At 51.1% G+C, this 26,782-nt stretch overlaps 2 protein-coding genes across 7 annotated transcripts; one reads left to right on the forward strand and one right to left on the reverse strand.

Moving 5' to 3' along the window:
* Positions 1-1,698: 1,698 nt before the first annotated feature.
* On the forward strand, positions 1,699-16,868 carry LOC108931299 (zinc finger MYM-type protein 4-like). Of its 3 annotated transcripts, none has more exons than XM_029258382.1 (29): positions 1,699-1,989; positions 4,593-4,635; positions 4,712-5,683; positions 5,901-5,963; positions 6,172-6,233; positions 6,850-6,999; positions 7,216-7,309; positions 8,060-8,303; positions 8,394-8,547; positions 8,675-8,887; positions 8,967-9,114; positions 9,312-9,427; positions 9,574-10,092; positions 10,318-10,468; positions 10,556-10,728; positions 10,833-10,980; positions 11,270-11,482; positions 12,648-12,691; positions 12,773-12,914; positions 12,992-13,107; positions 13,390-13,507; positions 13,622-13,777; positions 13,938-14,023; positions 14,213-14,375; positions 14,586-14,737; positions 14,827-14,941; positions 15,017-15,256; positions 15,343-15,478; positions 16,285-16,868. In XM_029258382.1, the coding sequence occupies exons 1-29, from the start codon at positions 1,960-1,962 to the stop codon at positions 16,502-16,504; spliced, it is 5,181 nt and encodes a 1,726-aa protein (XP_029114215.1). In that variant the 5' UTR covers positions 1,699-1,959; the 3' UTR covers positions 16,505-16,868. The 3 variants fall into 3 exon arrangements, with proteins under 3 accessions (XP_029114215.1, XP_029114216.1, XP_029114217.1); XM_029258383.1 differs by having other exon boundaries at positions 7,216-7,303; XM_029258384.1 differs by lacking the exons at positions 15,343-15,478; positions 16,285-16,868 and having other exon boundaries at positions 15,117-15,223.
* Positions 16,869-17,899: 1,031 nt separating this feature from the next.
* On the reverse strand, positions 17,900-26,217 carry LOC108931300 (C-type lectin domain family 4 member E-like). Of its 4 annotated transcripts, none has more exons than XM_029258385.1 (8): positions 25,897-26,217; positions 21,336-21,389; positions 21,129-21,263; positions 20,635-20,700; positions 20,405-20,476; positions 19,105-19,259; positions 18,781-18,911; positions 17,901-18,555 (listed from the first exon to the last, which is right to left on the reverse strand). In XM_029258385.1, the coding sequence occupies exons 1-8, from the start codon at positions 25,943-25,945 to the stop codon at positions 18,366-18,368; spliced, it is 852 nt and encodes a 283-aa protein (XP_029114218.1). In that variant the 5' UTR covers positions 25,946-26,217; the 3' UTR covers positions 17,901-18,365. The 4 variants fall into 4 exon arrangements, with proteins under 4 accessions (XP_029114221.1, XP_029114218.1, XP_029114220.1 ...); XM_029258387.1 differs by having other exon boundaries at positions 17,902-18,555; positions 21,129-21,260; XM_029258388.1 differs by lacking the exon at positions 20,405-20,476 and having other exon boundaries at positions 17,900-18,555.
* Positions 26,218-26,782: the final 565 nt, after the last annotated feature.

Consider the following 26,782-nt stretch of genomic DNA (forward strand, 5'->3'; position numbering starts at 1 on the left):
ATGTTCCTGTGAAAGCCACCTGGCCTGCAGCAGCATGTTTCTGATTTACCATTGATCATATTGTGATGTACGGTGATAAACGTGGGGGGGGCACTGCTGCATGGGATCAAGCCCTGAGGCTGGAGTACACAGAACCAGCTATAGGTGCCCTCCTATGCAGCACTTAGAACTATGAGGGGAAGAAGAAGAGAAAGAAAGGGGGGGGAAACGCAAGTGTGACAGTTGACTTTCTTTTTGTGGCACTTTCCTCCAAACTATGGTGTTACACTACTGATGTTGATTTACCTACGTTCCTTTAATTGACATTTTCTCAAAGGCAGTTTACAATATTAATCCACCTACAGCAATTTACCCATTCATACAGCTGGGTAATTTTACTGGAACAAGTACTTTGCTCAGAGGTGTAATTTGAACCTGTGGGTCCAAAGGCAGCAGCTGTAACCACTATGCTACCAGCTACCCCAATTATTTATACAAGTGAGTAATTTTTACTGTATTAGTTCAGGATACATGCCTTGATGAAGGGTTCAACAGTAGGAGGTGGGATTTGATGTTGGGTCTTTTGAGTAGCATCAACAACCTTAACTACTATGCTACCTAACTAATGTTCTCTAAGGTGTATTTCTTCCTTATGTTACCATGTCAGTATCAAGAAATTCATGTTCCTCCAGTCATCCCTGGTTCTAGACCCCTTTGACAGGGGGTTGGGGGGGGCACTTTTAGTTAATCAGGTTATGAAAGACTGCACTAGGGGGTCACAGTGAAAACCTGGGGATGGCAGCACCCACCCCAGCATCCCTCTAGCACAGGCCCTGCCTTTAATACCGATGACAGGCAGGGCCCCATGTGAACACACAGCACTGGCGAACACCGCAGCTATGGCCCGAAATACACTTAGAGATCATGCTAGAAGTGAGTGTGAAAGGAGTGAGTTCTGAGACACATTCAGTAGTCTTCCCCCCCCCAGCACCTGTCCTTAGCTGGGTCGTGGCAGTTCAGAGCAGCCTGTCCTGGAATTACTGGACAGATGCAAGGAAAGAAGCTATGGACCCTGGATGGGATGCCGATCCATCACAGAACACACACACACACACACAAAACAGTTACCCAAAACACGTGTCTTTGGGCTGTGGGAGGAAATCAGAGCACTGGGAGGACGTCCACACAGACTGAATAGGATTTTAACCTATGTCTAAACTGCCCAGGCTGTGTGAAGCGGCAGCGCTACTTGCTGCACTACCTAATAAAAGCACGTTTAAAATAAGTTAAATAGGGTTATACGGTATATTTATCTTTATAAATGTGGCTTTGTCTTGTACGTTTTTTAGGTTAAAGCCAGGCCATCCATCCATTGTCTGCTGTTGTAATATCACAAATTCGAAGTTCTACGTAATCAATTACACCGCTATTATTTGCCAAAATACACAGAATTGTTAATACTGTGCTCTATTAAATTATGTATTTAATACTTTTGCGTTACGAGTTATTGACTAAAGTCTGCTTTTTACTAAAAATTTAAAGTCACTAGTCTCCTCCTCAAGCAAACATCGCCTTACATCGTTTTTTCTTTACCCCGTTCCATCGTCCCTGCAGCCTATGCTGCACTTTCGGCCTGAACGCCGAGCGCGCAGCAGTTGAGCTGCGCTTGACGTGACGTGACGAACGCCACCGCGCCCTCCGCCCTTCGGCACGAGAGGCCGCTCGCGTGCGCAGCGAGGCGCGCTCGCGCGCGTGGACAAAGCGCAAGACGATGGACCGCGGACACTGGTCATCCTCGTACGCGGCACCGAGCGCGAGCGAAGCGTAGGGCGGGATTCGAACGCATCGAGGCGCTGCTCACCTCCGCGGCTTCTCGGGAACCGGCCGCTCCACGACGACGGGCCGCGGTTGGTCTCGGCGGGAAGTGCCGGCGGCGGAGCTTCGACGGCAGCTCGGATCCCACGGACGGCGGGGAACATCATGGCGGAGTCCGAGACGGAGCGCTGCCAGGTGCGACAGTGTGGCCCTATATTTCCATTTCCATCCAGCTTACAGATGTGTTCCACCTGGGCTGGAGTGTCCGCCATCACCAGATCATCATGTGTTCCACCACCTGGAATCATGTCCAACAACATGATCACCGTAGCAGAGGTGTTCCGCCTGGAGTGTCCAGCATCACCATGGCATGATAATATATGTCCCACCTGGCGGTATCACCTCAGCTCACGGCAGATGTGTTCCATCTGTGGCTTCCAGTTATACGTTATTATAGCAGCTCGTAGCAAACATGATGATGTACATATATCAAAGGAATATTTGTCTTTTCACATTCATTGTGAGTTAGTGGTGGAAATGACTAACGAACAAATCAAATTATGAACAGTCCCAGTTGTGTTTGTAAACTGAAGGAAAAACTGTGTACTGGTGTTTTAAAAAAACGATTTCAGTTTCTGACCGGGGTCAAAATGTGGAGAATGAGACTTTGCGGAGAGGTCCGGCATGATCAGGCAGGGTGGATTCCAAGAACTTGTCCACGATCCAGTTGACTGTGTCTTTGAAGTACAAGGCAAAATCATCTGTGGTGAGGGAGGAGGGAAGAGGAAGAGAAGGAGGGCTGAGTAGGGATTACAAGAGCCTGTGTGGTTTGTTAAGTGCAGACTGTAGTTTGTTGTGGAAGAAGATGGTTTTAGCTGAAGAAGGAAGCAGCAAAGTGGAAGGTCACCAGGAGATCCTTGTACACATCCAGGTCCATGAGGATCTTTGATTGCCACCATCGTTGTTCTGCAGCCTGGAGGAGTTTGGTCCTGTTGCTACTTTGTACATCAGAGGGCCATGGGGTGGAACTGGGGTATCTGGTTTGGATGTTAGAGGACAGAGAGAGTCTAGAGAAGAAGGTAGAGCTGAGAGGAAGACATTAGTAGCATTGTCTCTGGACAGATCAGAGAAATGTACAGCAGGAAGGAGAGGGGACAGTACGGCAGAGGAGAGCGATTTTAGGTTGCTGTGGAAGGTGACAATCGGTACAGAAGCCAGAGAGGGGGTAGTAGTAATGATGAAGAAATTATCAGGGACGTGCAGCGGAGGATCAGAGAGGACGGGACAGCCACAGTTACGAGAGAAGGCAAACTCAAGGTGATTCCTGGCTTTGTGAGTAGCGAGCGACTGGGGCAGGGAGAGGTCAAAGGTCGAAGGACCGCAGGAGCGACAGAAGGCCACTTGCATGAATGTCCTCGACATGCAGATTGAAGTCACCCAGGACGGTCAGCAGAGTGTTGACCAGAGCTCAGCAAGATGTCGGGGTCATCCAGGAAGCGGCTGCAAAGACTATAGAGAACAACCGCAGTGTGTGTGATCAGGGCAGTGATAGGGACAACATGCCACTGAAAGGAGGACAGGTCATGGTGGTGGAGAAGGAGAACAGAATATTTCCACCGGGGAGAGATGAGCAGCCTATGCCTCCGCCTCTGCCAGAGTGACGACGGATGTGTTAGTGGAGAGAGCCGTGAGTGTGGCTGTGTTGTCCGAGGTGATCCAGGTTTCAGTTTGGACCAGGAGGTCCACTGAGAGATGGGGGGGCGTAGGCTGGTATGAAGTCAGTCTTTCTCACCGCAGACTGGGAGTTCCAGAATCCCATGGAGAAATTGAAGCAGGACAGAGGGTTTGATAGACAGGGATACAGTAAGGTGTAGTAGTGGGAGCGTTTGAGTCTCTGATGACATTGAAAGTACTTAGTTTGTTACTGCAGACAACTTTAATGTCGAACGTTTTCAGCACATGATCCCTTCCAAAACATGATCCTGACGGCACAATTGACCTGGTAGCAGTGGACCCCCACAAGGAGACTCCCTTGTCTTTGCACCCTGGATCTTCTCGCCACGAGGCTTCCGCCAGCACTTCCGCTACGCGTCGCCTGCTATAATGTGAATGTAAAAAATTTACATTGACTGAGAGGCGAAAAGCAAAAATACTCCGTGATTAGGACAAACAAAAAGGGGTGGTACAATTGTTCTAAACGCCTTAGTGACACACAGTTTACAGTACGCAGCATTTTTGGAGTACACTGACGGAACTGCAAGTAAATAAATAAATGAACCAATAACTAGACAGCGGACAAGTTACCAGGTAACAAATTACCTGGATCTATACACAAATTTGCACAGTAGGAATGCTTTCCAGGATACTGCAGTGACAAAGCAAAGTTGCGTGAACACGACAGCCTAAATGGTGATCCTCCAGCGCAAATATGATGCAAACTTAAACAGGTGTTGGTTGAACTGCACCACTGACACAAAAGAGCCTTCCTCTTTCTCACTTTCACGCAGAAGAAATACAGTTAGGACAAAAATGTTCAGTCTTGAAGGATTTGTTCCTCTCTGGGAAATCTGAACTCACAGCCTTGCAGTTGAAGTCCGCTTCATCTCTACCACTGTAACATTTTTCTTCAAATGATAAGTATAATTGAAGCTACAGTTGAACAAACTCACATTTTCACTTAAATTTGGGCTCTTTTGTGTCAGTGGTTCAGTTCCAGCTCTATGCTGGAGGATGTGAAGTTCCAAAGAGGGCTGTCATCTTCCTGCTGTTGAACTCAAGGTTTTTTCCTGTCCTTGCAGCACCTGAACCCAGAGGGAGGTGTTGGTGAACTTGTGCATGAAGGTAAGGACCCGTTCACAGCGGGGGGGGGGAGGCGAGCGCCCTGCTCCGCACACTCTGTGATGTTTTCTTCCATCAGGTGGAGGTGTGGAGCAGACAAGTGATAATGCCATGACCTCTGAGCCCACCTTCCTTGAAGAGGATGGTGAAGAGGAGTTGGACGGAGTTCCTGTGTTTGGAGCTGATGATGAGGAGTGGAGCACGGAAACACTACGCAATGAAAGTCAGCAGGTTGCTCACACACTCAGCAGTAAGACTCAAGTCTCTGTCAGTGTGCTGGGTACCGCAGACATGCTAAGAAGTGACAGTCGACACGACGCAGACGTGCTAAGGAGTGATACTCAGGAAGACACAGACATGCTAAGGAGTGATAATCAACACAATACAGACACGTTAAAGAGTTATAGTCAACATGACACAGATACACTAAGGAGTGAGTGTCGACAGGGTACAGACCCGCCAAGGAGTGACTGTCAACATGACATAGATACGCTAAGGAGTGAGAGTCAACACACCAGTTGCACGCAACAGACCAGTATCCAAAACGCCACAGACAGCCCAGAGAATGTTTCCGGGCAAACTTTTGGCATGTTGTGGAGCAGCAGTCGACATGCTGCCAACACACAGTCAAATGAGAGTCAAAGTAGAACGCAGCATAACAAACACAGAGCGGACTCAGTATGGAGCGAGAGTCAACATCCTTCGGCCACGCTACAAAATAACAGTGGACATCCTCCCTTGCACATGTTACTGAGTGGTAGTGAACACGCCACCGACACGCAACGCTGCAATAACCAGTATTCTGCAGAAACTGTGTCCACTGGTCTTGGACACACTGCACACACACTGTGGAGTGATGGTCAACAGGCTACCAGCACACAAAGTTGCGATAACCAGCGTGCCGAGGACATGCTACCGGGCCGTACTCGACATGCTGTGGACACGGTACAGAGCGACAGCCGACAGAACGCACACCAACAAGCGCATCAACTGCCACCTGAGCCAGCAGCAACAAAGCTTCACCGCAGTTGGGCCGGTACAGCGGGAACAGGTGAGTGACAAGGACCTGTTTGGACTTGTTTCCTGCATGGTCACTGTGTCGAACCCAGAAAGTGTTTGGACTTGTCCACATCGCATCGCAGTCACCACCCTAAATTGCCGTTGTATTTCATGCATCAGTGAAGGTGTCTGTGTTTATTTTTCTACACTGTTATAAGCCACCTTTCAGGCATCATCTGCAAACACCTGCTTCTCTGTCACACCTGCAGGGACGGACCCACAGCGCACATCTTCAGCCAGAGCAGGTGGGCCAGATGTGGCGCAGTGCTGGGGTAAGTTCTCGCTCGTGGCAGTAAACCTGGAGTGGCGTTTGCAGTGCATGGAACATGATGTACACCTGTTTAATGGTAAAACCTGATGTGAAATACAGCTGTATAACATCCACCCAAAGTAGATGTGTGGAATGGTTCACCCCAGCAGGGGACCTCAGCTGAATGCTCTTTACTGCTCATGGTTTTCTGTGATGACACGTGCTTACAGATGGAGAAGAGCGCAACAGCGCTGAGGCTCCAGCCAGCGGACAGCTAGTCGGTGGGACAGCAGTGAGTGTCGCCGCCCCTTGACAAACACTGTGTCAACACAAGACGATTATTTTTTCCCTCTGGATTTTCCCCACACAATTAATTGCTTCTGTTAAAACAGATGCAGCTTGTTTTTTTGTGCTTTTGTGCATGTTTTGCACCCTAATGTGTTAAGTCCTCTGGGGCAGAGTGTTGCACCAAAGTAAATTAGGGGCAGCTGGTAGTGTAGCACTTAGAGCTGTTGTCTTTGATCCCAAAGGTTGCAGGTTCAAGCCCCACCTCTACTTGTGTTGCCCTTGAGCAAGGTACTTGCCCTAAACTGCTCCAGTAAAATTTACCAGCTGTATAAATGGTTTTAAGCAGAATAATCTCACAAGTCCCTTTGGGAAAAAGCATCAGCTAAATTAATACATCTGAACTGAATTTGATATTCTTTTCTTGTCAGAAATTTGCCAGTAAACAGGAGTAATTGTTTTAGTCGCAAAGGTAGTAAAACTCTGCTAAACTTACCTCATTAACACATGGTTACACATAGGAGTGGCCAGGCTGTCAGGTTAGGAAGTACCTGGTGATGGCAGTAAACTAAAACTACTGTGCTTTGTGTAATTCAGCCTGTAACTCCTGCCTTAAACACCAGGGGGAGCTTCGCGAGGATCCTCTGCTGGGTGTGGAGGAGACCTACCCTTGTCTGACCATCAAGGAAGAAGTAGTCGATGAGGAGTATGAGTTTGCCCTTTCTTCGCAGCCCCAGCCGAAAGTCATTAAAGAAGAGCCCAGGTCTCCAGAGGTTAGTGTGGGGTTGCAACTCACACAGCTGTGTGATAAAGGTGTAATGGCCTCGTTGTGAACACAGCACAGCCTCTTCACTCCCGTTACTGTTCATAGCTGGACGTGTGTTTATAGATGTACGTGTTTGTAGCACACAGTGACTGGTGTGTTGAGAACCTCACAAAGATGTTGAGTCTCAGCAGTGACTCTGTGCTCTTCTGCTCCTGCCTTGCAGGTGATCCAGCAACACAAGACTTCAGAGGAGCTAAGGATCTGCTCTGTGTTCTCTGTGCAAGGGTCCTCTTGCTCTACCATCTCAGGAAGTAAGGGTGCGTGCGTGCGTGCGTTTGTTCGCATCAGAGTGTATCTGCTAGAAATGCACTTGCTGGACTTCTGGTTAGAAAGCACAGCTTGTTACCTAATGTGCTCTACCTTGTTACTTTATTTACTTGATGTCCGCTGAGTCTGACATCCTTTGACAAAGATGGCAACGCCCTTGTGACATCTAGGTGAATATGTGTCCCATACAGCCTTTAGGGTCGATTAATTGTAAGAGAAGTTTAAAATATCCATCCATCCATTTTCTATTCCGCTTGTCCTAGTAGGGTTGTGGTGGCATTAGGGAAAGCAGAGAGGCCTAGCCAGATTAAAACACTAAATTCCAAAAGTACTGAGAAGACGGAGACAGATGTAACGGAAAGTACATTTATTTCTTCTTTCTTATTCTATTTCTTTTTTAAATTAAAAATAAGTCTCCATGGGAGGGCATGGTGGCGCAGTGGGGTGGACTAGGTCCTACTCTCTGGTGGGTCTGTGGTTCGAGACCCGCTTGGGGTGCCTTGCGATGGACTGGCATCCCATCCTGGGTGTGTCCCCTCCCCCTCCAGCCTTACGCCCTGAGTTGCCGGGTTAGGCTCCCGTTCCCCGCGACCTCGTGTGGGACAAGCAGTTCAGAAAGTGTGTGAGTGTGAGAGAGAGAGAGTGTGAGTGTGAGAGACAGTCCGTGACTTCAATGTACCCGCGTGTGTAACTGCTGCTTGCTGGCTTCCTGTATTCAGTGCACTCTTTCTCCCCTCTAGCTGCAGTAGCAATGCGATCCACCCCCCTGGAGGCATCAAACCCCCCCCCTGTCTCCAGCAGCAGCCCCCCCCGCGGTACTCCGCAGGCCTCCTGCTCTGGCTGCTCCAAGGTCCTGCAGAAGGGCCAGACAGCTTTCCAGCGCAAGGGCTCCTCCCAGCTCTTCTGTTCCACTGTGTGCTTGACGGGCTACAATCTGCCCCCAGCCGCACGGACCCCAAGGAAGAGGTGCCACCACTGTCTCCAGTGAGCCAGAGCACAGCTTCCTGTCACATGCAGCAGTATTTCTCCCAAGTCTTCTGGTGTGTTTCTCACCCCGATGTGACCCTTGACCAGGGAGATCGGGAACCCGAAGGATGTGATCAGCGCACCCGTGGATGCCGTGGGAACCTTGAAGGACTTCTGCAGCCCCGGCTGCCTCTCCTTCTTCACTGCCACGTCCAGCTCGGGGGTCGCAATCACTTGCAGTGTGTGCACTAAAACGGCCGTTGTGAGTGATGGAAAGGGGTCGGAAAAGGGGGCGTATGGGATGTGCAGGTTCCACTGTGTCTTTGTTTCTTGTACGGAGTCCCAGGATGCTTTTCTTCTCCAAAGTCCCACACAGCTGTGTGTCTCAGGTTCGCCATGAGGTCAGCTACCAGGGTACGGTGCACAAGCTGTGCAGTGACAGCTGCTTTTCACGCTTCCGCTCCAACAACAAGCTCACCATGAACTGCTGCGAGACGTGTGGAGGGTACTGCTACGGTGGTAGCGCCCCCAGCTGCGTGCTGCAGATGGAGGGCACCACCCAGAAGTTCTGCAGCCCTGCCTGTGTCACAGTGTATAAGCAGGTGACCCTCCACCCACATCTATGTACAAAACAGTGCACAGTGCCCCCTGCTGACAGCACGACTGTCTGTTTACCACCAGAGGAGCACCAAGGCGGCTCCGTGTGCCCACTGCCACATCGTGCGGAGCCTCCCGGACATGCTGGAACACTCATCCGTACAGGGCAGCATCCAACTGTACTGCTCCCCCAACTGCCTGAGTGCCGGCCAGCAGTGGATCAGTCTGTCAGGTAACACGGGTCACGTGTGAGCCCGTAGCGGTATGCCAGCACACAACACACACGTTATCTGTTGTAAAAATGGCTACTAACTAGCCAATAGACATGCTTCAATTCAAATTCCCACACACAAATAGATGCGCTGCAATGCAGCAGTGACACACACGCACACACTTGCTGCATCTGTCACAGTGCAATGTGTCACACAGGTGTGTCCTTCCCCTGTCATCACTGCCACGCGTTGGCCGTTCCGCAGTACCACCTGCCCATGACAGACGGCTCCCTGCTCAACTTCTGCTCATACACATGTGCCGTCAGCTTCCAGGTACGCATGACACAGAAGATGGGACCGTGGCAGTGTGGGTCAACGAAGCCAGACAGAAATGTGAACGGGTGTAGGGAGGTAAAGTGCAGCCAAGCTATGTGACAAAGGCGGAAACTGAGGGACACTGTCCTTGTTACCGCTTGCAGGCAGTGTTCAAGGTGACCCCGCAGCTCACTGCTCCTTCCTCAGCCGCTGGCACTGCAGCTTTCGAAATCTCCGCCACAGTGTCTGCTGGGTCCGTCCACGGCGCCTCCGTCCACAGCAGCTCCACTCATGCTCTGCCAAGAGCCGCAGGGTTACCTCTGCATTGTGAGCCACTTCAGGGCCTGCCGTCATCCTGTGGCTCATCCCAAGGACATGCCCCCAAACAGGCCCCACCCCTTTCTCAAGAAAATGTTCCCAACCAGGCCATATCTTCTCTACTATGGGCACAGGCACCTAAACAAGTGCCAAAAGGTGTTCCTGACAAGGCCCAGCTCCTGTCCCAAGGACAAGGCCCTAAACCGGCCCCAACTCTTATCTACAGACAAGTCCCAAACCAGGCCATACCTTGTGGACACACCCCTAACCAAGCTCTGCCTTCTGTGGCTCATGGGCTTGTAAAAATCACCTGCAGGCAATGTCACTGTCTCTTCGCGTCAAAACCGGAGCTCTTCCAATTTAAGGTATTGACTGGTCATCCTCTGCACTTGGACCACTTTGTCATCGATATCGGTGTGTTTTCATTGTGCACTACATCCTCTGAGCAGGAAGTTAGTAAATGTCTGAGTCCCACTGATGCACAGGAGCAGAGCAGCCAGTTGCTTGTACTGTGTTGGAAAGAGCAGATTGAATTGCAGTTTGCAGTGTGTGTATCTGCATGCCTCTGTTTGTTTTTGTGTGTGTGTTAGGGCCGAATGGTGCTGTTCTGTGGGAAGACGTGTTGTGAAGAGTTCAGGATGGTGAACTGTGTGACGGCGCGCTGTGAATACTGCAACATCAACAAGGTGCTCAAGGACATGGTGAAGTTCGACCACGTGGAGCGAGCCTTTTGCAGCGAAGGTAGGTGCCCCCCCACACACACTTCCAGCAACCCCCCCCCCCCCCCCCCCCCCACTTCCAGCATCCTCCTCTTTCTGTGTGTTGCAGGCTGTAAGCTGCTATACAAACACGACGTGTCCAAGCGCTGTGGGAGCCCGTGTCGAACCTGTGCCTTTTGCACCAATATGAGTACAAAGATGATCCACAGTCACTTTGGAGGGAAACTCGAGGAGTTCTGCCAGGAAGATTGTATGTCTCGCTACACCGTGCTCTTCTACCAGGTGAGCACCCCACACTCCGCGTGTCCGCAGTGCTCCTGGGGCGTTGCCACAGCAATACACAGGCGTGTCGCTGTGACTTCTGAGGCTGCGCTCTTGTGTGTCAGATGGCCAGGTGTGACCAGTGCTCGCGTCAGGGGCATCTCAGCGAGTCACTCCGGTGGCTGGGCATCGTGAAGCACTTCTGCGACCTGCGCTGCATGCTGCTCTTCTGCTCTCGCCAACAGGCCCAGGACTCCCCAGCGCCATCGCTGGGTGTGTTACTGTTTCTCTTGGGCACCTGTATACAATAGCTCCTAGATGATCTCTTACAATGTACTGCAGCCACACTTTCGTGACCCGTCGACACAGCAGTAGGGCCCCTCCTGGGAAATGCGTCCCATTTGCTGACTTGGCTCTTGGCGCCTTTTAGTGCCTCTAATGATCTGACATCCACTCGTGCTTGTGACACTCAGTTATGCTAATAACAAGACACTTTAAACAGAGGAAATTAATTTTTGGAAGCAAGCATTTCATCTTTTGTAACCCTCTGTCCTTGTTCCAGTTTCTATGGCGAGCCCAGGCACCGTGTCCGCGGTCCCCGCACAGCCCTCCACAGCTGGACGTCCTGCCCTCACCTCCATGTCCTTTGATCGCTCCAAAGAAACAGGGCTCTCGTTAGTGACGAAGGACACCACACCAGTCATTGCCAGTGTTGTGTCGCTCGCCAGCGCCCCCATGAGGCAGCCCTATGTTACAGCCAACACTGCCTTGCAGGGTAATCGGCTTTCAGAGTTACTTCACTGCTCACTAAATCTGGCATGTGCTATACATGTGTGAATGCGTTAGCACACAGACATACATCATACGTGGGACAGCTGGTAGTGTAGCGGTTAGTGCTACTGCCTTTGGGCCCAAAGGTCGCAGGTTCAAGCCTCCCCTCCAGCTGTAGTACCCTTGAGCAAGGTACTAACCCTAAATTGCTTCAGTAAAAAAAAATTACCTACCTGTATAAATGGGCAAGTAATTGTAATCTCAACACTGTAAGTTGCTTTGGAGAAAAGCATCAGCTAAATGAGTAAATGTAAACATGGATATGCACACAGGTTGAATTAAGTCCTCTAACTTGGCTGTGTCCCTTCATCGACTGAGTTGTAGTCGTGCTCATTTTAAAATGCTCCAGTGACACTCTTCCCGTACAGCTCCCTCAGCAGGACACATGACATCATCCTGCATCATTGACACCATGGTTATTTCAAGAGCTTAAAAGTAGAAATCAAGACCTAATAGCAGTGCCAGCAGTTAGAGGTTTGTTGACATCACACAAAAAAAAAAGCTATATAAGTGGGTAAATACAGTAATTGTAGGTAGCTTACCGCTGTAAGTCACTTTGGAGAAAATAAATGTAATGTAAATGTAACTTGGAGAGAGAGAACTGCCCTCTCTGCCTCTCTCAAGCTTCTCCGTAAAGAGCACACCCCTCTCGGAGTTTCCAAAGTCTCCACGGTACCAGCAGTACAGCCGCATTTTCTTCACACACCGCAGTTGTCACAACTCGAACCTTAACACCATTGGAAAGTTCTGCTTCTTCACGTGTTGCCCTCGCTTCATGGGCAGCAGGGTCCAAACGAACATGTGAGGACTTTAGAAGGAATTTGCCAAAACAGCTGCCAGGCAGCCGTGTTAAGGAACACGTCAGTAGCGCAGTGTGTGGGAAGGAGACATGAGACATGCCAAGAGGCAGCAAGCAGCAGCCAGCCAGCTTGCATGTCCTCCAGTGCCAACCCCACGGCACAAACAGTCATCCTTAGGTGCACTTGTCATTGGAATCACATGTGCAGTGTGCATGTACATGTGGCAGGTCTTGGACACGCCTTCCACACAGTGTGTCTTCATGACAGTCCTTTTTCCTCAATCATTGTCTTCTTCCTTCTGGTCTGTAGGCTCCGTTCCCGCCGCACGTGCCCAGCCGAAGACCAGCGGCGATGTGAGTAAACGGTTAGTCCGTGTAGCTACCTGTTCACGTGTTTGCGTGTGGGTGTGTCACTGGCGATCGTTGTGTTGCCAGGCGAGCACCCAGACAGACACCATGCCACCTCCGCTGGCTTCACGCAGGACGCTGAAGAACAAAGCCCTGCAGTGCAGACCCGTCACTCAGAACAAGGGAACTGTGTGTAAACCTCACATGCAGAGCGCGGACACACAGACGGGTAACGAGCTGAGCACGGACGCGCAGACGGGGAACGTGTAGAAATCTGTTCGCGCACACACTGTGCTCTGTCCCCAGATGAAGACAAGAAGATGAAGCTGATCCTTCTGCCGGTTCCTGTTCCCGTTTTCATCCCTTTGCCGCTGCACCTGTACACGCGGTACATGCCTGTTCCCCTGGGGCTGCCTCTGCCGGTACGGCGCCTCGCTCTACACGCATCTGCCTGTATTGCTCACCGCCTGGTATCACTTGTTCTCCTCCTCCGTCGTCCTTCCCATCAGCACCCCCCAGTTTTATGTAATTTAGCACACACTTGTTATCGTCAAAATAACACTGGGAGACAGTGCGGGCAGCACGGTGGCGCAGGGAATAGCGCTGTTGTCTCATAGCGCCTGGGTAGTACGAGAGGACGTGGGTTCGACTCCCACTCAGTCAATGTGGAGTTTGCATGTTGTCTCTGTGTCTGTGTGGGTTAGGTGCCTGTGCCGCTGTGTGTGACCCCCGGGCTCACTGGCACTGTGGAGATGAAGGACGGCGCCCCCCCAGAGGTCGTCGAGAAAGATGACGAGAGGGGCAAACCACTCGCTCGTGAAGGTACCGGAACGCGGTCAACTTTCACACGGAACATGAACACAGAAAGTGCACTTGAAAAGAGGATGGTTCCGCTGGTTTGAGAACATCGTTAAAACGTCTCTCTGCGCTGCTCAGACCAGGGGAGCAGCTACAGCGCGGACCTGGAGTTGGAATCTGTGTCGACCCTGCACAGCCCGGGAAAGGAGGCCCCGCCCACTGCACACACATGTGCTCCTTCAGCGAAGCCCACTGCTCCTGCAATGCTGGACCTGGAGGCCGACTTCCCCCTCGGTGAGTGTGTGGCCTCCAGCAGCCGAGTGACCACGCTTTGTCTCCGCCTGCCGTTGAGTGACTGATACACTTAATCTCCATCAGAGTGAGTGAGGCTCCAAGTCTCCGTCCAGCACTGAGTGACCTTCACACTAAGTTTGTCAAAAACGTATGTTTTCAGAGTTGTACAGTCCGATGGACCACAGTCTGACCTCCAGGCATCGAGGGCGTAGGAGGCCAAGGGATGGGTTTCCTCCACGGAAACGGGTTTGTCTCAGCATCTGCTCAAGCCAAGTCCCATCCAGTCTGCTCATCCATGTGTTTATCCGTGTCTGTCGATGTCCTGTGAGCACTGGAACCTGCAGCTGACCTTTGTCTTAGAGACACCCTGTAAACACCAGTGTGTACAGCGTGTGTTCTGTGGGAGGTGCAATGGATTGTCTTGTTTTGCCCCAGGGGCGGAAGCGAGCAGCCTGTGTGGTGGAGGCAGGTGTGGCACGAGTGGCGTTGCCCCCTGCTGGAGGTTCGAAGCTGCACCACACATACGGCGTAAATGCGTGGAGGTCCTGGGTGCAGAGTAGAGCCAGACAGCTGGAGAGAGAGCAGCCAAAAGTGGGCAGTAAGTGTCTTTCTCACTCGCTCACACACACATAGGTGTGTGGTCCGCTGCTGTACAGACATTGGGCTGAGACTCGTCCCTGAGTCCTTCATGCAGGATCTTCTAGTGACAGTAAGAGGAGCGGCTCATTGGTCTGGTGTAAAGGTTGGACCGCTCAAGACACTACGGGGACACTGTTGGACAGTAACGTGTGCTGTGTGTGTGTCCAAGGGCGACCGGTGGCTCTCAATGAGGACGTTCTGCAGTGCAGCTCAGTGGAGCTCCGCTACGGTCTGTGTCGCTTCGTCCATCACGTGCGGCGGCCCGGTGGTGAGGCATACAGCCCCGACAGCATCTTGTACCTGTGCCTGGGCATCCAGCAGGTACCATCACCTGTTCCACACGGTCACTTTGCGCCACACAACTTGCTGGGCCTTACGCCGTACCAACCGTGTCCTCTCTGCCCTCGCAGTACCTGTTTGAGAACGGACGCATAGAGAACATCTTCACCGACCTCTTCTACAGCAGGTTCACTCTGGAGATCACCAGGATGCTGAAGGACTGGAGACCTGCTCTGTTGCCTGGAGGTGAGACATGCACGCACACACACGCCTCCGCTCTCCCTGTGTGCGGTACGGTGTGACCGTGCCCTTGTGTCCCAGGCGGCCTGCGGTCCCGGGTGCAGGAGGAGTTCTTGTGGGAGTGCAAGCAGTTGGGGGCGTACTCCCCCATGGTGCTGCTCAACACACTGCTCTTCTTCAGCACCAAGATCTTCCAGCTGAAGAGCATCATCCAGCACCGCCGACTCTCCTTCGCCCGTATCACGCGCTCCACCAGGACCGGCCGCGGGGGCAAGACGAGCTGCCTGCGCTTTCGGCTGCCACGTAGCACTCGGTCTCGTGGTGAGAAGTTGATGCTGCGTGTGTCTGTGTGTGTGCATGCGCACATGCATGTGTACGTGTAGCAGCGGGGCCTTGTGTGTCCACAGTGATTCCAGCTTTGCCTGCCAAGAGGAAGATGATTGTGGAGGAAGAGGAGGAGGAGGTGGTGATGGAGATGCCAGAGAACACAGAGAATCCCCTGCGATGTCCTGTCAGACTCTACGAGTTCTACCTCTCCAAGTGGTGCGTGTCAGTGGTGTACCTGTACTTCTACTTGTACCTGTACATCTACATCTACCTCCCATAAGTGCCTCATACCTGTACCTGTACATAAAACTCAACTGCACCTCCACTGTTAGCCGTACACCTTATTTCTCAGTCACTACTTTTAAAATTCCACTTTGCCAAACTTATTGAATTTTAAATCAAAAGAAAATATTCACTTGTTTTGAGCTGATTTGCTCTTACAAATGTTGTAAAATAAACAGCAAAGACTTTTTTTTTTCCTGTATGATTCAACAAACCAGTAGAAATCTTCAGTTTACAAGGTATTTCCAGTCTTTGGTTTGCAACTCATTAACCTTCACAGATTAGTAATGAAACAATGTGCAGTTTTTCCTGCTTTAATCAATGAAGTGTTGGAGTTTTGCTGATAAAGTTTGGAAAATTTCTAAATGAGATGTGTCGACTGTGTTACCTGCTATGTCACCTACAAGAATACTTGTGAAATGATCTTAAATATATATATTGTACGTGCCATGAATACTGTACGTTCTGCTGAGTTATTGATAATACTCGTAGATTGCACACACCTCATCTTAAATAAAACAAAAAATTTTTCACTTTATTCATTTAAGATTCCGTTCGTAACATACTGTGCTTTTTGCACATTGCTTTCGAACTTGTTCACCATAACTTGGCCAAAAACGGTTGGACCCCCTGGTCTAAATGCCCGTGTCCCTTCTTTGGTCCACTTTCCTCCATCCCTTGTTATGTCCTGTCCCACTACTCTAAGATCTTGTCCTCCAACTCATGTTTTGCTTTTGCAGCTCCGATGCAGTGAAGCAGCGATCGGACCTCTTCTACCTGCAGCCTGAGCGCTCCTGTGTGCCCAGCAGCCCGCTGTGGTTCTCCACCCAGCCACTGGAAGGCGACACGCTGGAGGGAATGCTCACACGCATCCTCACGGTCCGCGAGGTGCACCTGGCGGGGGGGCGGCTGAGCTCCACGGCACCATCAGCCAATGCCGACGAGGAGGCGTCCGACTGAAGGGCTCGGACCGGTAGAGACACTCGTGTTCGCACTTGTAACTTACACAGAAGGTCCTGCGGTACACAGTTCACGTGCGGTACGTGAGCTCTCTGGATGCTCTCAGAACAGACTCGCGTGTGATGGTGGTACGCCGGCGGCGCGGCTGAGCCCCGGAGGGAGGAACGGCTCCGTTCTGAACCGTTAGGACCACCGATGGCAGCAGCGCGTTGAGTGACAGGGAAGCTGTGGTTGGAGCCTTTGCTCATGGACTGTAGGGGTAAAACCACCAGAGCCTCGTGCTCACTTTCCCTGTGCTCTTCCTGAAGCATTTACGGAATCACCTGTCCTGTTAACGTTAAAATATATATTTTTAACACGCTAATCGTTGTCTTTTATTTCAGTGCACTTTGGACTCATTTCATGCGTGATACGTTTACAGACATGGAGGATCGGGCTTCTGAGCAGCTGTTCCTACCTCTCTTCACTTAATGAATGACGGAGCAGAATCGGTACTATGGTAAAACACAGATGGACAGAGTACTGCTGCACAGAAATACTGCACAAAGGCAAATGGCTCACCGTGTTTAGCTCGAGTGGTCATGTCCTTCTGGGATAGGCTTTGGACTGTCATGACCCTGGTTTGGATAAACAGTTAACAAACTGAGTGAGGTGAGTGGACCAAAGTTGATTCTGAGATGGTTAAAACTCAGTTTAATTTTATCGGTAACTGGATAAGGTGTGTTGATCTTTCCTTTTTCTCCAGTTAGTGTCAAGGGGAGGATCTAGTTTAGAGCCATAAGGGACATGAAATCCAAGCAAAAGAAAGAGTTATGACCAAGAGCCCAAAGAACTCAGAGCCCCCCCCACCATGTGTTTGTCCATTAACTGAGTTTGTTCAGCAGGGTCATTTTTAATCTACTTTTAATTTAAATCAGTTCAGAGTGAGGTACCTTGATCAAGGGTATTACAGCAGGAGGAGAGAGTCAGACCAAGGACCTTTGACTGAAATGTTGCCTCCAAACACTACGCCATCTGCTGGCCCTTTTCAGGGTTATTGTGGGTGAACAGACAGTATAATTTATTGGGACCTGACCTTGAACTAGTGACAGAATGGCTATTTGGGCTTCTGCTACAAAGTTTTCCCCCTTTTCTTTGCGTTTTTTATGTTGGCCATGTATTTTGCACCTTTTGCAGAGGATGTGAAGCATCTCTTGTTTCCATCATATGAATGTAAAAACAGTTATTTACATACTTAAATATTCCTTTTACAAAGGACCCTCATAAATCTCAAGTCCTCCACTGTGCTGGTGAGACATTTTGCAGGAAATCGGTGACCTGGAAACTCCCCCCTGAATGGGAAGAGAAGGTTGGCGAGGTGCTAATGCCGTCGCTGAAGAGCAGTAGTAGCAAGCGCCACTCGCAGCATTGTCACAATGCGCAATATGTGCCATAAGTTCAAAACACTCTTTTACTGTATGTACTGATGTAAAACATCGTTTCTAAAAGCATTTTATTTTGAGGGGTTCAAAGCCATTTCAGCAGAAATGGCTGATGGTGGTAACTTAGTTCTTCGTAAAAACTGCGAATGCACTGACAGTGAAATGTGTTCTTTGCAGTAAAAACAGCAGGTAAATGTACAATAAGCATGGAGACAATTGCAGTTAATTGCGGTAACTGGTGGTAACCTGGTAACTTCATCTTATGGTTTGTGTTCAACACTCAAACAATCAGGCTCCTAAAGACTCGTTTAGGCACAGAAGTGAAGGAAATTGACGATTATTGGTTGATCTGCGATGTTACAGTCTGACAGGAGCCCGAGTGGGAAACTGCTCTGGTCTGGATGTGTGGGGTCACGTTGCGTCCTTTTCCAGCTTCTCTCTCACAGACCTCTGCTCGGTGTTGCCGCTAGAGCCTCACAGACCCTCTTCAAAGGCTTTTCACAGGAGGCATCATACCAGATCCTGATGTTCACCGTGCTCCTTTCCCCCATGCGGGCGCAGTCCTCCCCGTTCTCGTTCTCTTCTGTCCAGTTGTCCGGCTCTTTGTATCTTTCTGTTGTTAACCAGAACCTGGAAAGGCACATGGCAGCAATAAGTGTGTGCGCGCGCACATGTGCAGGCTGGGATGTTTTTCATTGCCAAGCCAGGTAGACCATGAAACTGGTCTCTTAACCACAGTCATGGATGTGCAGGGCACTGAGCTGTGACACCACGCACTGCTGGTGCTTCTGTTCTTGCTTTGTGTCAGGTGTGGAATGCGCTGTGTGTGAGAGACGTGTGGAGGCAGCTTGTTACGTCACACTCTTGTTGAGGGGCGTTTTGTCCATCCAAAGCCACCGTCCCTCCTCCTCGGCGTCCGACAGGCCGATCCAGAACTTGTCGTCGTCTCCAGTCATTTTCGTGCTCATTTCGCCTAATAAAAATTTCTGAAGACAAATAAAATGTTGGTGGGGACTTGAAGAGAAAGCAGGTGTGTACTCAGAAGCTCCTGAAGCCAAATGTGAAACTGCCTCTGTGAAGCATTGCTTTCTTTAAGAAAAGGAGATGAACCCTTGACTGAGGAGGAGAACAAGCTCTGCAAGTCAAAGAGAAGAACTGCGGTGCAAAGAAGGGCAGCACCTGTTCCTCCTCACTGTCAATCATCACCAGGTGGCCCCCCATGGTGATGCAGCTCCTTGCGCTTGCATTCCAGGCCATTTTATCGCTGGAGAAGTAGTAGCATTTCCCTGCATGGAAGTTCCAGCCGGATGGACAGGCCTTGCAGTCTTGAACATCTGTGCATGCAGAAGAGAAGTCGGTGCTGCGGTTCTCTCAGCGAGCTCACATCCAGCCCATCTCTGAGGCTCATGGAGGACTGTGATGCGGAGTGTGAAGCAGTGTTTCCGAACCCCCGCTGATCACATTGTGTGCGCAAGGATCAATGTGGTTGTCCAAGTGTACTGGGCCACATGTCCCGTCTCCTCCCCGTGAAGAGACGTGATTGGAAAAGCACACAGCAGGCAACTGTTGAGGGCCCCGAAGGACTGTGATTTCTCAGACACGACTTTTTCAGATCATTGGTGCTCAGTCTCACATGGGACAGAAAACATCCTCTCATTGCCTGCTTTCTCACAGTACCTCCATCCAAGTGCTATTCCTTCTTCGTGGAACAAGCAAACTACTCCAGGTCATATGAGCTTACATTACATTTACTTATTTAGCAGAAGCTTTTCTCCAAAGCGACTTCCAATGAAATCTATGTAATGTTATCAGCCCCCACACCCTACTTTCTGTAGTAACTTACGCTGCTAGATACACTGCTTACACTGGGTCACTCATCCATACATCAGTGAAACACACTCACTCTGTGTCACTCACACACATTATGGGGGCACCTGGACAGCATGTCTTTGGCCTGTGGGAGGAAACCAGAACACCCAGAGGAGAACGCGCAAACTCCACACAGACTGACTGGGTTTCAAACCCATGTCCTCTCCCACCACGCAGGCGCTGTGAGACAGCAGCACTACTCATAGCAGGAGCTACCTGCCTTCTGACCTTTTGCCACCTTTTGAAGACAGCTTTTTGCTCATAATGTTGACCCACCTGAAAGACCCCCAGTCACTGCTTTCACAGAGTGTCTGACTCTTTTCAGTGCACTTGATCAGCTGCTGCCTTTAGTCTCTTCCACTGTTAATTTTGCTGTGTCACTTGCTAATGACTGTTTTAATTTAGTTGTAACTTTTGTTTTATCCTGGACTGTGACCTGCTGGTCATTTTGCAACCTTGTGAGGACCATTTTGCTTCCGGTCACCTTTGGACAAAGGCAGTGGCCAAACAAACAATAGTGTACAAAGGTACTTGTAGACGTGTTAGGGTTAGTTGTGTGTCAGTGTTAGCACATTAGCGCACATTGGTAAAGCAGAGGGACTGGAGCCACCTTTGTAATGGGCCAAGGCCTCCGACAGGTTCTTCTTGCACTCGAGCAGGTCGGCTTTCAGCAGGTTGTTCTCTGTGTGGTGTAAGAAGGACATTGAGGACTTGTGCAGAAGAGAGAGATGTGGCTGTAAACCGGTCGAAACGTGTACTTGTGCAAGTGCACGTCTTGCACTCCCTGCAGTGTGTGTGTGGGGCCTGATTCTGTGGCGAGAAAAGGTTTGCACTCCCTACCTGTGGCACTGCTCTTGTTCACATGCTGGTGCTTTTCAAGGTCCTTTTCCTTCTGCTGCTTTGAGTCTTGTTTTGAGAGAGAGAGAGAGAGAGAGAGATGGGGGCGGACACTGAGCACAGCAAACACTGGGGTTGCCCCGGTAACACCTGGATTCTGCATCAACATCTTTGCTCATCTCTCACATCCTTGTTCTCCTCACTTCCTAACTGAGATTTAGGTGTATGTTTTTACTAATAACTTGTATGGATCTTACGGTCCTTCCTCGTTATTCTCTCCGATTCACTTAGCAGAAGCTTTTTAGTCCATGCAATTTACAGTCAGCTAATTACTTCAGTGGAGGAACTGGGTTCGTGGCCCTGCTCGCCTCCCTCCTGCAACTGGAACCAGCAGATTTCCAGTTCACTTTGTGCCTTTAACCACCAAACTACCTGCGTCCCTTTGCAGGGTGTTTACCCTGATCTTACCCGATGGGACCATATTAAAGAATACTCACAGAGGACCCCCAGGCCCACAGCCACACCCACCAGGAGAGCGCACAGACACATAGGCACCCACACAACGGGACCGCAGCCGGGTTTCTTCACCTGGGCCTCGGGGTGAGCGGCACGGTCCTCACCTCGTGGACCTGCTGCGGAAAGAGAGGCATGTGGCATCGGGGGACACCAGACCCACCGGCTGCAGAAAAAACAGTCCCACTCACCTGAGTCGTCCTGCTTGTGGCTGCAGGAAACGGTTGAACGTGGTTCTTGATTCTCTGCAAGTTGAAATGGAGAAATAAAAAATAAGTTCCGCTTTAAAAGGTGCCGTTGCGAAACTTGAAATTCTGTGTGTTCTGTCACTTTTCAGGCCTTCGGGATGAACCGATTCGGCGATCATCCATCCATCCATCCATCCATCCATCCATCCATCTTCCTCCGCTTTTATCCGGGGCCGGATCGTGGGGGCAGCAGTCCGAGCAGAGCCCTCCAGACTTCCCTCTCCCCGCACACCTCCTCCAGTTCCTCTGGGGGAACCCCAAGGCGTTCCCAGGCCAGCCGGGAGACATAGTCTCTCCAACGTGTCCTGGGTCTGCCCCGAGGCCTCCTCCCAGTGGGACAAGCCCGGAACACCTCACCAGGGAGGCGTCCAGGAGGCATCCGGAACAGATGCCCGAGCCACCTCAACTGGCTCCTCTCGATGCGGAGGAGCAGCGGCTCTACTCCGAGCTCCTCCCGGGTGACTGAGCTCCTCACCCTATCCCTAAGGGTGCGCCCAGCCACTCTGCGGAGGAAACTCATTTCTGCCGCTTGTATCCGCGATCTCATTCTTTCGGTCATGATCCAGAGTTCATGACCATAGGTGAGGGTAGGAATGTAGATCGACCGGTAAATTGAGAGCTTAGCCTTACGACTCAGCTCCCTCTTCACCACAACAGATCGGTACAATGACCGCATTACTGCGGACGCCGCACCGATCCGTCTGTCAACCTGCCACTCCATTTTTCCCTCACTCGTGAACAAGACCCCGAGATACTTAAACTCCTCCACTTGAGGGAGCGGCTCCCCCCTAACCCGGAGGGGGCAATCCACCTTTTTCCGACTGAGAATCATGGCCTCGGATTTGGAGGTGCTGATTCTCATCCCCGCCGCTTCGCACTCGGCTGCAAACCTCCCCAGTGCACGCTGCAAGTCTTGATTTGATGAAGCCAACAGGACCACATTGTCCGCAAAAAGCAGAGACGAGATCCTGCGGCCACCAAAACAGACACTCTCCGTTCCCTGGCTGCGCCTAGAAATTCTGTCCATGAAGATAATGAACAGAATCGGTGACAAAGGGCAGCCCTGGCGGAGTCCAACATGCACCGGGAAGAGGTCTGACTTACTGCCGGCAATGCGAACCAAGCTCCTGCTCCGGTCATACAGGGAACAAACAGCCCGTAGCAACGAGCCCCGAACCCCATAATCCCGAAGTACCCCCCATAGGATGCCACGAGGGACACGGTCGAATGCCTTCTCCAGGTCCACAAAACACATATGGACTGGTTGGGCAAACTCCCACGAACCCTCCAACACCCTAGTGAGGGTATAGAGCTGGTCCAGTGTTCCACGGCCAGGGCAAAAACCGCATTGCTCCTCCTGAATCCGAGGTTCGACTATCGGACAGATTCTCCTTTCCAGTACCCTGGCATAGACTTTACCAGGGAGGCTAAGGAGTGTGATCCCCCGGTAGTTGGAACACAATCTCCGGTCCCCCTTCTTAAAAAGAGGGACCACCACCCCGGTCCGCCAGTCCAGAGGCACCGTTCCCGAACTCCACGCGATGCTGCAGAGGCGTGTCAGCCAAGACAGCCCCACAACATCCAGAGACTTGAGAAACTCGGGGCGGATCTCATCCACCCCCGGAGCCTTGCCACCGAGGAGTTTTTTGCCTACCTCAGCAACTTCAGCCAGGGTAATGGACGAGTCCCCCTCCAAGTCCCCAGCCTCAGCTTCCTCTACGGAAGGCGTGTCGGAGGGATTGAGGAGATCCTCAAAGTACTCCTTCCACCGCCCGAGGACATCCTCAGCTGAGGTCAGCAGCGCACCACTTCCACTGTAAACAGTGTTCGTGGAACACCGCTTCTCCCCTCTGAGTCGCCGGACGGTTTGCCAGAATCTCTTTGAGGCCGACCGAAAGTCTTCCTCCATGGCCTCACCGAACTCCTCCCAAGCCCGAGTTTTTGCCGCGGCGGCTGCCAGAGCAGCGTTCCGTTTGGCCCGTCGATACCTGTCAGCTGCTTCAGGAGTCCCATGAGCCAGCCAGGCCCGAAAGAACTCCTCCTTCAGCTTGACGGCATCCCTTACCTCCAGTGTCCACCACCGTGTTCGGGGATTGCCGCCGCGACAGGCGCCGGAGACCTTATGGCCGCAGCTCCAAACGCCGCCCCGACAATGGAGGCGCGGAACATAGTCCATTCAGACTCGATGTCCCCCACCTCCTTCGGGACCTGGTTGAAGCTCTGTCGGAGGTGGGAGTTGAAGACCTCTCTGACAGGGGCCTCCGCCAAACGTTCCCAACAGACCCTCACTATGCGTTTGGCCCTGCCAGGTCTGTCCAGCTTTTTCCCCTGCCATCGAATCCAACTCACCACCAGGTGGTGATCAGTTGACAGCTCAGCCCCCCTCTTCAACCGAGTGTCCAAGACATATGGCCGAAGGTCAGAAGAAACGACTACAAAGTCGATCATCGACCTCCGACCTAGGGTGTCCTGGTGCCAAGTGCACTGATGGACACCCTTATGTATGAACATGGTGTTTGTTATGGATAAACCATGACTAGCACAGAAATCCAATAACAACTCACCACTCGGGTTCAGATCAGGGAGGCCGTTCCTCCCAATCACGCCCCTCCAGGTATCACTGTCGCTGCCCACGTGGGCGTTAAAGTCCCCCAGTAGAACGACAGAGTCCCCAGTGGGAGCGCTTTCCAGCACGCCCCCCAGGGACTCTAAAAAGGCCGGGTACTCTACACTGCCGCTAGGCGCATAAGCACAAACGACAGTGAGAGACCGTTTCCTGACCAGAAGGCGTAGGGAGACGACCCTCTCATTCACCGGGGTAGACTCCAACACGTGGCGGCTGAACTGGGGGGCTATTAATAAGCCCACACCCGCCCGCCGCCTCTCACCTTGGGCAACGCCAGAATAGTGGAGAGTCCACCCCCGATCGAGAAGAGTGGTTCCAGAACCCAAGCTGTGAGTGGAAGTGAGCCCGACTATATCTAGACGGTATCTCTCAACTTCCCGCACCAGCTCAGGCTCCTTCCCCGCCAGTGAGGTGACATTCCAAGTCCCAAAAACCAGAGTTGGCGCCCGAGGTTTGGGTCGGCCAGGCACTCGGCCCCGACCACCGCCCAAATCACAATGCACCGGCCCCTTACGGTCTCTCCGGCAGGTGGTGAGCCCCCCGAAGAGCGGCTCCACATCATGGCTTCGGGCTGAGCCCAGCCAGGCCCCGTGGGCATAGACCTGGCCACCAGGCGCTCGCATGCGAGCCCCCCCCCCCCCCCCCCCCCAGGCCTGGCTCCAGGGTGGGGCCCCGGTGACCCCATACCGGGCGGGGTAAACGAAAGCCTTGATTTTTTTCTTCATAAGGGGTTTGTCGCTTTGTCTCGTCTGTCATCCAGGACCTGTCTCCCATGGGAGACCCTACGAGGGGCATATAGCCCCAGACAACATAGCTCCTGGACTCATTCAGGCACTCAAACCCCTCCACCACAGTAAGGTGGCGGTTCACGGAGGGTTGAAATGGCAGTTCTCTGCAAGTTGAAATGGAGAAATAAAAAATAAGTTCCGCTTTAAAAGGTGCCGTTGCGAAACTTGAAATTCTGTGTGTTCTGTCACTTTTCAGGCCTTCGGGATGAACCGATTCGGCGATTGTCTGCGTCTTATACGGTGGAAAGTTTGTGAGCCCTTTAGAATGTTTTCTTTCTGCACAAATGACCCAAAATGTGATCAGATTTTGTTAACCTAAATTCTAACAGGTTCACAAGCTTTCAGAGCGTGTGTGTGTGTGTGTGTGTGTGTGTCTCTCTCTCTCTCTCTCTCTCTCTCTCTCTCTCTCTCTCGTCAATGCAAAAACAGTAGTGCCTTCACACCTGCTGCCTTTAAAGTACAAGAAAACGTTTGCTCTCTATTTGATCTTTAGTGGAGATTTGGGGCAGCTGCTAGTGTAGCAGTTAGAGCTGCTTTCTTTCGGACCCTGAGGTCACAGGTTCAGTCCCCACCTCAGGCTGTAGTACCCTTGAGCAAAGTACCTATCCTAAATTACTCCAGTAAAATTACCCAGCTGTGTAAATGGGTAGGTCAGTGTAAGTATCTTAAAACTGGACGTTGCTATGGAGAAAAGCGTCTGCTAAATGACTGTCAATGTTCAAAATGATGACTCCTGCAGCCACTTGAGAAAGAACAATGAAATTTCATTCTCCAGATAGAACAGGAATGCAAAATAACCGCCATGACTCTGCTTTTTTATTGTAATTAATACATTTTTTAAAATCCACAAAAGAACAGCAGTGGGTCACAGCGACACGGAACGAGAGACTCACCGAGAAACTGCAGATATGTCCGCTTGTATCATATGCACAAGTTCAGAAGGTTACAACATCTCCCAGGTGACTTCTAAGCCTTTATTGTCCCTCCCTTGGTGTCCCACCACAGTGTGGCTGCTGCTGAGGAACAGCAATCGGTCCCCATAAGACCACAGTCCAACCCCACTGCTCACCAGCATGAGCACAGCACTCACCTGCACTACAGGTAAACTTGACATCGGAGTAGATGACTTCTGCCGACATCCTGCCGGTCTGTGTGTCCTGAGGACGTGGCACAGGCCCTCCTGTCCAGCACGGCTCTCCTTGCACCCGGGTACGAGCAAGAGAGAAGTAATGTTGAAGAAAGGAGAAGTATGAGGCAAAAAGGAGAAGTAACGGTTATTAGAACCATCGGAGAGCCCTGCAAGACAGTGCCCCGGATAGACTGCGATAAAGTGCTGTCGGAAAATACGCGTTAATTGTGACACAGAACACTAGACTTTCTTGTATGAACTTAAAACCTGCTGGATTACACACAGCGCCCCCCCAGTGGTGCTTCAGCAGAGCGCAGCCTCGGGTCTCCGCCAAGGTAGCGAAGCACCGTGGGCTTCAGCAGCTACTCCTGTTTTCTCCTGTTTTTGTCTCCATGGACACTAAGGGCTCAGCAGTGTTACACCACTGCCTTTATGATGGTTTTTCCTTGACTCTCAAATTTTTTATTTTAACCTCTCCATCGGTTGTTCATGGAGGGTGCGGTGGCGTAGCAGTTTTGGCTGGGTCCTGCTCTCTGGTGGGTCTGAGGTTCAAGTCCTGCTTGGGGTGCCTTGCGGTGGACTGGTGTTGCCAGGTTAGGTCCCGGTTCACCACGACCCGGCTCAGGACAAGCAGTTTCACACTGTGTGTTTCTCATGATGTCTGCAGAGTCACGCTTTCATTTATCATTTGCAAGAAAAACCAGATTAAACTGACCACTGTACTTCATGTACAGTGTTGGGTCAATTACACAACACAGCAAAATTTTCCAAAGTTCTTAATCATGTTGATTTTTGTATTGATTATGATTAAAGTTTACCGATTACATTTACATTCATTCATTTAGCT

The sequence above is a fragment of the Scleropages formosus genome, chromosome 15, assembly GCF_900964775.1.
Source record: "Scleropages formosus chromosome 15, fSclFor1.1, whole genome shotgun sequence".
Taxonomy (NCBI): domain Eukaryota; kingdom Metazoa; phylum Chordata; class Actinopteri; order Osteoglossiformes; family Osteoglossidae; genus Scleropages; species Scleropages formosus.

Bases quoted from the DNA above. Each gene is read 5' to 3' on its own strand.
- LOC108931299 (XM_029258382.1), top strand. From the start codon at position 1,960: ATGGCGGAGTCCGAGACGGAGCGCTGCCAG. The intron at 8,548-8,674 runs GTGAGTGATGGA...TGTGTGTCTCAG, and splicing joins TGTGCACTAAAACGGCCGTT to GTTCGCCATGAGGTCAGCTA. The intron at 9,115-9,311 runs GTAACACGGGTC...TGTGTCACACAG, and splicing joins GCAGTGGATCAGTCTGTCAG to GTGTGTCCTTCCCCTGTCAT.
- LOC108931300 (XM_029258385.1), bottom strand. From the start codon at position 25,945: ATGTCGGCAGAAGTCATCTACTCCGATGTCAAGTTTACCTGTAGTGCA. The intron at 21,390-25,896 runs GTGAGTGCTGTG...TTCAACTTGCAG, and splicing joins CAAGTTTACCTGTAGTGCAG to AGAATCAAGAACCACGTTCA. The intron at 19,260-20,404 runs GTGGCTCCAGTC...CTGCATGCACAG, and splicing joins GGCCTTGGCCCATTACAAAG to ATGTTCAAGACTGCAAGGCC.